This window comes from Ammospiza caudacuta, chromosome 3 (assembly GCF_027887145.1).
Source record: "Ammospiza caudacuta isolate bAmmCau1 chromosome 3, bAmmCau1.pri, whole genome shotgun sequence".
In the NCBI taxonomy this organism is placed as follows: Eukaryota; Metazoa; Chordata; class Aves; order Passeriformes; family Passerellidae; genus Ammospiza; species Ammospiza caudacuta.
The window spans coordinates 27,107,747-27,117,847 of NC_080595.1; the positions used below are offsets into that span (position 1 = coordinate 27,107,747).

General features: G+C 34.6%; 1 protein-coding gene across 3 annotated transcripts in view; it reads left to right on the plus strand.

Moving 5' to 3' along the window:
- UBR2 (ubiquitin protein ligase E3 component n-recognin 2) overlaps positions 1 to 9,835 on the plus strand; it is a 55,026-nt gene extending 45,191 nt beyond the window's left edge. For 2 of the 3 annotated variants that reach the window (XM_058802625.1, XM_058802624.1), the window contains exons 38-47: positions 1,434 to 1,501; positions 2,010 to 2,145; positions 2,784 to 2,874; positions 3,692 to 3,822; positions 4,479 to 4,587; positions 4,837 to 4,893; positions 6,354 to 6,431; positions 6,695 to 6,865; positions 7,538 to 7,639; positions 8,426 to 9,835. In XM_058802625.1, coding sequence (XP_058658608.1) covers positions 1,434 to 1,501; positions 2,010 to 2,145; positions 2,784 to 2,874; positions 3,692 to 3,822; positions 4,479 to 4,587; positions 4,837 to 4,893; positions 6,354 to 6,431; positions 6,695 to 6,865; positions 7,538 to 7,639; positions 8,426 to 8,567 — 1,085 coding nt within the window. In that variant the 3' untranslated portion in view covers positions 8,568 to 9,835. Of the gene's footprint in view, positions 1 to 1,433; positions 1,502 to 2,009; positions 2,146 to 2,783; positions 2,875 to 3,691; positions 3,823 to 4,478; positions 4,588 to 4,836; positions 4,894 to 6,353; positions 6,432 to 6,694; positions 6,866 to 7,537; positions 7,640 to 8,425 lie in introns of those variants that run through there. The other variant, XR_009274579.1, reaches the window with a different exon arrangement.
- The last annotated feature ends 266 nt before the right edge of the window (positions 9,836 to 10,101 follow it).

Below are 10,101 nucleotides of genomic sequence, written 5' to 3' on the forward strand. Positions count from 1 at the left end.
CCATGAGAGGACAGTTCTGAAAGGGTATTTTAAAATGGGATAACTTTTAATATCTCCAGTCAGTAGAGCAGGGAAACTTTTAAAATGCATTGATATAGTGAAATAACTAGTAGATGGAAATCAGCTACTTCAACAAACAGCTGGCAGCTTTATGGGGAAAAACTTAATTGACATCAGTTTGTAGCAGTAATGTTTGAGCTGTTTTCTGTGTGATGCAGAAGAGAAAATGCTGCTGGCTGTTGGACAGGAACTTTGCAATATATGATGTTCTGACTGTTTGGGGTTTTCTTGGAAACTTGAATCAATATTTCTTCAAAACTCTTCTTCCTTCCAACTGACAGAAGCAACTGTACTACTTTTGTTTTTATGAAGGAAAAGTTTCTGCTATTTTATTTTTTCAGGCTAGGGATAATGAAAATTATGAGCCTTTGATCTGTATTCTGTAAACAATACATAAAGATGACTTATTGAAAATAAGTTTGGTTTTGAAAATCTATTGCTCTGGTCATGTTTTTGATACAGAATTTTTCACACTTTTGGGTTGAGTTCCCTGGCTATATGCTGACAAAATGGAAATCATTTGAAATCTGAGACATGGTGAAATGTTTGCTAATAGAAATAGCTTCCAACTGTCACATGTCTTCAACTCTCAATTTTTTTGGCCAGCAAGGCAGCAGTCTTCAACTGAAGTATTTTTAAGTTGTCATGATGAGACTATTTTTTAATCTAGTAGTGTTTTTAAACTTGGCAGCTTCATACTTATAGCTGTATTGTAAAATATACCCATATACCCAGAGCTGCAACTTTATTACAAATCAGATTTTACTGCTTAGAGTAAAGAAGTAAGCAACTGTTCCTTGATTGTTACTTATAATATCTTGTAGCATTTTCAAAAACACTGAATTTCTCTTTACTTTTAAATGAAGGTGCTTGGAATTCTTTAAGTGTGTGAATTTCTATTGTCAGCTGGAGTGCTTTGGTTAACACTTTGTTGTTACTGTAAATACTACAGAGAGGTAGAGGCCAACACTTAGCTCTACCTTAATTAGAGATAAAGTGATGAATTCAAGAGACTATAACAATGAATTTTTGAGTAAGTAAGGCAAATAATTTATGTGAGGCACATTCAGGCAGTCTTGTGAAGCTAAGCAAATTGCAGAAGTTTTACTGGAGCAGCTGTCCAAGAGACAACCATCAGTGTTCCTGTTTAGACGCTATTGTTTTGTTTTATTACAATAAAGTAGGCAAGACCCTTTTCCAATAATGTTGAACAATTCTTGAATTGACTCTTGAAAAAACAGGTACATTTGTATTTTAAGTTCTTTAAGCATATAAATGAAGGAGATGGCTCTCATTTTTTGACTGAAGTAGACTAAAATATTTTCATGTATAAATGTTCAATTAATATTTTTTTTTCTCTCCAAAATACTTAGCACTGGTGCCTAATGAAAAAAATGAGAATCTTCCTTGCATACTTGATATTGACATGTTTCATTTATTGGTAAGTATTTCTTAATATATATTAATAATGTTTTGATCCAGTAAGCACTTCATAAAAACTATTGAAAACTTTCTCTTTATTCTGGGTTAGGAGCCTTTCAAAATGTTCAGGTTTTTAGTATTTTTCACTACTTAATACACTTTAAAGACTTTAAGTTTAATGAAAGTATTCTTAATAAAAGTATTAAATTAAAGGTACTGAATAAAAGTATTGTTTTCTATAAATTAAAAAGGAACATGATGAGACAGAATGCATACTCATTGCATGTTAAAAACCCCAAAATACATGAAACACCCACCCCACAAAACAACGAACCCAAAAAACAAACAGACTCAAAACTCTCCTGATAGATAATTGTTGTTCTCTTAAATAATGTCTGTGTAATTAGCTTAAAAATTAGCCTTATGTAGTCTGCTGCCTCCAAGGGCTGTAGCTGTAGCATAGGCAGAGAAAAGGGGAAGATTCAAAAGGAGAAGGAATGTACCAACTTTCTTGTTTTCTTTCCCAGGTAAGCTTGGTGCTCTCTTTCCCTGCCATACATTGTCAGGATTTTTCAGGGGTTAGTCTTGGCACTGGAGATCTTCACCTGTTTCATCTTGTCACTATGGCACACATAATACAAATTTTACTTACCTCATCAACAGGTAATGCTACTTTGTCTCAACTTCTATTGAAACAATTCCTCCAGTCTTTACTTAGGAAAAAGCTATGATGCTGCTGGTAAATGTGTGCACTTTACAGTTACAAAATAGAATTGTTGGTGCTGCCTTTGAGCCCACAAAGGGTGTTGATAAACTGTACTCTGAGTCCAAGTTCAGTCACGGTATCTTTATTGCTCTGCTCCAGGAGTTTCTTGGATCATAGCTAGTCATGAATCCTGGCTTTCCAGCTACTGTAGCAGTACCTGGAAATGTTTATTGCAGCCTTGGCTTAGGCATTGGCTGATGAATGAGTTGCAGTTAGCACAGTAAGGAATCGATGTGTCTCCTGGCAAGAGGAGCTGGATAAGGTGTAAGTTTTCCAAAAGCAAAGAACTCCAAGCAAGTATGTCAAGAAACCCAACCAACTGAACAGCTGAACCAGCAGCTCACTGGAGCTGCCAATAGCACAAGCTTACCACATCAGGTGTGCAGCAGAAAACTGCTGTCCAGTACCTCATGTTCTGTCTCAGTGGAATACTTCACTTAGTTTGAGCGTTTTTATCAGAACTTGAAAAAATACATTCTTGTTGTGTAAACATGTATATAGGAAACAGTTTGTTAATTATTTATTTCCTCTTCAGAAGAGAATGGCATGGACCAAGAAAACACTAACAGTGAAGAGGAAGTAGCTGTGCTTACACTGTATAAATTTCTTTGCCAGTGTACAGGAAGGTAAAACCATGATCTTTTGCTAAAATTTTGTTATTTTTCTCCCTCCTGAGCTGAACATTAACTACTGACTGAATTCTATATACTAGTGCTGTCAAAGATGATACTTTTAAGTTGGGAACTCTTACATCTTGTTTCTAATCCAGCACTTCTCGATTTACTTAAGTAACTATTCCTGTAAATTAATCTGTGATCAGGAAGGTACCTGCTCATGAAGATTGTCTTTGGAAACATTTTTATTAGTCAGTTTCTTTTTTTATTCTTCATTTTCATTAGTCAGAATCTGGAATTGGCAGTGTCTGAGTACAGTTAGGATGGGAAGGGCTTTGAATGGAAAGGAAGTAGGTTTTAGCTATTAGGAAGAACTTTATTTAGGTATTAGGAAGAAGTTGTTTCCTGTGAGGGTGGTGAAGCACTGGCACAGGTTGCCCAGAGAAGTTGTTTATGCCCTATCCCTGGCAGTGTTCAAGGCTGGGTAGGATGGGGCTTTGAGCAGCCTGGTCTAGTGGAAGGTGTCCCTGCCCATGGCAGGGGGATTGGAATGAGATGGTCTGTAAAGTTCCTTCCAACTAAAACCATTCTGTGATTTGAAATGTTTATGCAGAATTCTCCTTAAATTACTGTCTCAGTTGGTTACATTTTTATGAATCTCTGGTTTGTTGTTTTTCTTGGAGATTGCTTTGAAATAAGCACTTTGCATAGTGATTGTTTCAGTTGAAGTCAGTAATTTAGTATGCAGTGTGACTGCTGACTTACTAAATATAGCTCTCAAACTGAAATTATTAAATAAAAGCAAACTTTTTTCTTTTATTCTCTTAAGTGCCTTGAAAGAAATTTCCTCAGGCTGGCACCTGTGGAGGAATTTAAAAGCTGGAATCATGCCTTTCCTGAGATGTTCTGCTTTGTTTTTTCATTACTTAAATGGAGTCCCAGCACCCTCAGAAATTCAAGGTATTGTCTGCTTTGCATTTAATTAGTTTTCAAGACATAAACATTAATGGTCAAAATAAATTACATTTAAAATCTCTTGTCGGAAGAAGCTGATTGAATTGATGTGGGTTTGTTACCAGTGCAGCATCATGTCAGCATAATGAAACAGGCAAAAAAAAAAAGGGTTGTTTTAAAAATGTATTTTTAATATAAAGGTAAATGCTATTCTAGATTACCTAAAACAGAGATTGATTCCCTTCTTCTTAATAATGAAATTTTGATTGTTTCAAAGCTCCTATGGATTGTTGTTTTCAAATGAGACCTACTTATGCTTGCATTGATTTCATTTAATCAGCATCTGCTAATAATTAATATTAAGGCCAGGTAAGATGGGGCTCTGAGCAGCCTGGTCTAGTGGAAGGTGTCCCTGCCCATGGCAGGGGGTTGGAATGAGATTGTCTTTAGGGTGCCTCCAATCCAAACCATGGATTATTATATCCATTATATACTATTATATCTCTGTAAATTCACTGTTACACCCCAGGGAATTGATGTTGGTAACATTCTTTACTGTCCTCCACATATGGCATATGCAGGGATAGAATGTGAACCTGAAAGTGATCATCAGAACCATTTTAAAAATCAAGTTATGACAATTGCACCTTTTTGTTTTTCAGTAAATGGAGCAAACCAGTTTGAACACTTATGTAGCTATCTTTCCTTGCCAAACAACCTCACTTGCCTTTTTCAAGAAAACAGTGAGATTCTGAACACGTTAATAGAAAGGTAAGTTGTGGTTTTATGCTTAGTTTGTGCTTAATATAATAAGGAATCTTGCACAATATAGTAGTGTAAGTATTCTCCCAGGAATACCTATGGAAGTGAGTCGCAGATTTTGAGCAGTGTTTATGAATGAAGTGTTTTGAGAGAAACCATTTTGGTTGTGTTGGTTTTTTAATAGATGTACTTTGGATTTTTTGCTCATTTCTATTTCTATCATCTATTGAAGTTAAAAGCCAATATTTTTCCTTGTAGTTGGTGCAATAACAATGAAGTAAAAAGATACCTGGAAGGCAAGAGACATGCTATCAGGTAAACGTAAAAACTTTAATGTTGCAGCATTCTCAAAAAACTTTTTCTAATGGATGTTTATAATAACATCATATCTGTTCTGCTTTGTTGAATAATAAAGATATTAGGGAAGTAGTGATTTTTTAATATTGTAAGAAAAGGAAATATTGCCTAAATGAGTAGATTTTAAAGGTGAAGTTTAATATTAGGGTTTTATTTTAGACTGATGCGCCGTCATAAAATTTCATCCCATGTTTCCTATTACTTTGTACCTTCTGATGCAAAAAATATGATGTTGCTAAAAGATGTGTATAACCTTTCTTTAAATATACCAGGCATTGAAGAGCTTTTTAAATTATCTTTTTAAAGAATCCAGTTCCTTCAGTAAAGCTAACACTGAGTCGATTGCTGAAAAGAATATCAGCTTTTCATACATTTGTTCTTGCTCCACAATTACTTTGAATTCAGAATGCATTTAATAGTTAGTGGGTGTAGAAAAGCATTTAGGGTGTTGTTCTTTCTGAAGGCTGGGTAAAAATAGTGGTTATCAATTATCCTAATAATTAGAAATTAATGTGAAGTTCACAGTGCTGTGATTAAAAACATATTCCTGCTTTTTAATCTCCTGTGCTAAATACATAAAGGCAATCTTTTAGCATTATGCATACAATAAGGCTGTGATAAAAATAAAAATTAAACACTCAATCTGAGAAATACCAGACCATTTAACAGAATTTCTTACACAGTAAGAGTATTTTAGTTGTGTAATTGATTTCCTGCCACATGTGATTGTTGGGATCTTTTCTATGTGTTCCTTTTGCTGATTCTTACCTGCTCTTCCCAATCTTATGTCTAACTTGACAATGATGATTTCTTTTTCCTCTCAACATGTTCTTGTACATTGCTTCTGTTACAAAATTCTGTTTGCATTTCACAGTCTAATTTGTATTATTTCTAGAATTGAAGATTATTAGAATTTTGTGTATAGTATCTGTTACTTTTAAATACATTTCATATATTTAAGTATTTGATATTAAATGGGTCATTTACATGGCATGCATATTTCATTCTCTTCAGGATACAGCTTGAAAGTCAGACTATTTTTCATTCAATATCAGTGACATAAAGAAAATACAAACAAACTTATACAGGAGAGAAAAAATATTTCTTTAAATCTATAGTGACCTCATAATTAGGTTTGCTAAAAGTATACAAATGACATGTATTTTCCACCTCTGCATTTTTCAGATTCATAAAAAGTAAGACTAAGAAAAGAGGAGGAGGTTTATTTGAGAGATGTTGTGTGTTCGTCTTTTTATGTTCTACCATTTTACTGGAAGAATGGCAGAAAAGAGGGAAACTTTAAAAAATTAATTACTCACAGATGCTGTTTAGATGAGTCAGGAAAACATGAATGAATTTGAAGCTGCTTGTGTATTATTCATTGAAATATGAGTGCTGATTTGATTGCTTTATTCTAGCTATGCAAGAGAATCCAACAAATTAATAGACCTTCCGGACGACTACAGCTGCCTCATTAACCAAGCATCCAATTTCTCGTAAGTTGTGTGCAATTACAGAGCACCCCAAAGTCTGCTGCTCCTTTCATCAGCTGGGAAACCTTTAACCTGAAAGTTGTCAATGGAATCAGAAAAGGCTCATGGCATTTATCAGCCAAACTGCCCTGTATTTCAGTGAAACAGGGAAATGGAAATTTTAGCTGTTAACTGTATAAATGTTCAAAAGTAGTTCTGAATCTTTTTACTATCTAGAGTTTACACATACAGTGAGTTTCTTTTTCTTTCTATTTTCCTAATGGAAGGTGTCCGAAATCAGGTGGTGACAAAAGCAGAGCCCCAACATTGTGCCTTGTGTGTGGGACCATGCTGTGTTCTCAGAGTTACTGCTGTCAGACTGAACTTGAAGGGGAAGATGTTGGAGCCTGTACTGCACATACGTACACCTGTGGTTCTGGAGTGGGCATATTCCTTAGGTGAGGAGCTGAACACCTCTCCTCTCATTGCTGGGTTAGATGGTGTGCTAAATTCACTAAATTAAGAGTTCTATATATGTGATTGCAGGCAGTGTTTTGTTAACAACAGGATTGCCTAAAAACTGAAGTGTATTCATCTTCCTGTGCTTTGATGTAAGGTTCGGAGGTTGCTTCTTTGAAGATAAAATTTCAAAGAAAGTTCAGATTTCATTTTCAAGGGAATTTGTTTTGCCTGTGCATTTATTTCTACTTAAGTATTACAAAATTATGAAGGTAAATACTTTGTTTTGTTGCTGGTGTTGCTGGTGAAAACATGAAAATTCATTTTAGTTGTCTTCCTGCATACAGGGAAGGGTTAGATAATGTCTGTTTTCACTTTGGCAAAGATGACTGAGAAGCAAAATTGTTTCATTTTCGTGTGGTTCTCTTGAGTATTTTACACAGTCTGCAAATATTAAGACATGAAACAACATTGTTTTAACTGCTACTGAAGAGTTACAACAGGTAGAGAATGAGAGATGTAGTTTTAAAAAAAGTGCATTTAAAAATCTGCATGTGCAGATTGTACAGAATGAAAGTAGGTGAGAACTGGAAAAGCAGAGTGTATGAAAGTATGAGACACTATTCACCTAAAAATCAATACCTAAAAACCTTCTCTCTGTTTCTCTCCAGAGTACGAGAATGTCAGGTGCTATTTTTAGCTGGGAAAACAAAGGGCTGTTTTTATCCTCCTCCTTATCTTGATGACTATGGAGAGACAGACCAGGGACTCAGGTAAATATTTTAAGAACTGCATCTTTTAAAGACAGGAATTATAGAACTTTCTATAATTAGGAAAAATAACATTTTATGTAATCTTTTTATTTTAATTATATAGGTAACATTATTTTTGACATTGCTGCTGCATCTAGTATCTTCAGATGTTTTAATGTCAATATGTAGGTTTAGGTCAAAAATATTTAATGGATGATCTTCCCCAAATTAAAAACAGTTGTCCTGAAAACTGCTTAAAGTTAAATCTTTCTGGCATCTGTGAAGTTGACTAGAAACTAAGGCTGAAAATTTCATTTGTATCTAGTGCATTTGTTTTTATAACCAGTGTTAATTTAATACCAAGTGGAAATACTTTGGTATTTTTTTATTAAATGTGGTAGTTCTTTGTCTTAACTCCTGTCTCTGCTTCCTGGATGAGGATAATTTAGGGACTTGATATTGTTAATGCTTGCTATTTCTGAAACTGGCCAAAATCAGAGAATATGAACTGGTTCAGCCCAGGGAGGTTGCTAAAACCCTGCATTTGGAATTCTGTGGGCTGGATTTGAGGTTCCCAGAGGCTGGAGGGAACTGTTGAGCTGTAAGGAAGGGGCACCAGACAAGATAGCACTGCAGGTTACTCATCCAAATGCCTATTGATTTGCTCTGATAACAGAATAATGTTAAAGGATTATCTAAATGTTGTAGTATTTTATGGGGTTATTTAATACTTAGTATGTCACACAAGAGTGTTTGTGCTTAGTTGCAGTGTTTTATCATTTCTGATAAGTGTTATCTCCTTTTCAGACGTGGGAATCCCTTACATCTGTGCAAAGAACGATTTAAAAAGATACAAAAACTCTGGCAGCAGCACAGTATTACAGAGGAAATTGGACATGCACAAGAAGCAAATCAAACTCTAGTTGGCATTGATTGGCAGCATTTATAATGATTATCTGCTGAAGACTGGAACTTTATTAAAGATTTTTGTAATTCAGTAAGCTTTTCAAAGGAGGGATGAGGAAAAAAGTCTGAGGAAAAAACCCCCAACAAACTCAGTCCTGTTATTTAATCCTTGTTTTACAATGTATTTCATAAAGATACCAATTAACATTAATCAAGTAAACTTCTTTCTATGTAAGCAAATTTTATTAGTCCTATAATTTGCACTGTGCTTCCTTCACAGAAATGTCTTGGGTTATGAACCTGGGCAAATGAACTTAAGTTTCTGATAAAAAAAAGAACGACTCTTTTTGGAAGTCTGACTATGATTTTTCACATGAACTGAAGAGAAAAAGACTGCTGAAACAGAAACTAGATAGAGCACAATTCTGGATTGTGTTTTGCCCCTTGCTAGTAATCTGAGCCGGTTTATTTATTATTCTGCATTTTAATACTTATGCTGTGTGTACATGCAATGGAATGAAGTAAGGAAGCAAATAATGTAGCAAATGGATGTTTCTGTCTGCATCAGTGGATAATTCACTCTTTCACGTGGTGTATCTAAAAAGGATTTTGTCATTTGTACTCTTGCAGCTTTTTTGCTTCCAGTTGTTTTCTAACTAAAAAAACCTAACACTAGCTTTACAAGTAAAATAATTTAATTTAAAGCTTTTTCCAGAGCATTGCACTCCTTAGAATTATGTAGTTTTTAATTTGAATTTAGCTGGGAAACCCTTTCACTTTCAATTACGTGATTGGTTATTGGTATTCAAGGATTGACATTGTGCTTTAGAAGTTATTTTAAGATAACAATAATATGTAAAAGTCACGAAAGCTAATTTTATGTTAATTTTCAGAAGCACAGAAGATAATTTTCTTCATTTTTGTTAACAGTCAACTTTCAAGGTGCAAATCCCATCTTCTTTTTGTTGCAGATAACCTGAGTGGTTTCCTCTGGCTTTGCAGGGCCACAGTCACACTGCCCACATTTTTGATTTTTTTTTTCCTGTTGTCCCATCAAGTATATTTACTTTTTGGCTTGATTTAAAGCTCTGTAAAGATGTTTGCATATAGTATATTTTATAAATATATTCTATAACTGCGCAGATTTGCACTTGATATGAGGGTGCCTGAAGGCAGTGAGTTTTCTAGTTGTATGTAATTAGACCTCCAAGGTGTCTCTAAAAATCACATCATGCTTACTGATTTAAAATAAAATGCATTACCTTTCCCTCTCCTATCTTCTGACAAATTAGTAAAATCTTAATTTACATAGTTCTGTTTCCTTAATGGTCTGTGGTTCTTTTAGTTAAGTCTTAATTTCTGACTGCGTCTTGGCCCGGATAAACAATGCCCTTCACTGTCTGCCAGGTCTTCAGTTACACTTGGTCTGACTGAATTGTTCCTATTTTTACAGATTTAATGCTTCAGATAAATTTTGTATATTCATGGTGTACAGGACAGTTTTTCAAACATTCAGTAATAGTATTGAGTGAAGATGTGAAGTATCAAATAAAGAAACTTGGCCTATGTGGATTTCC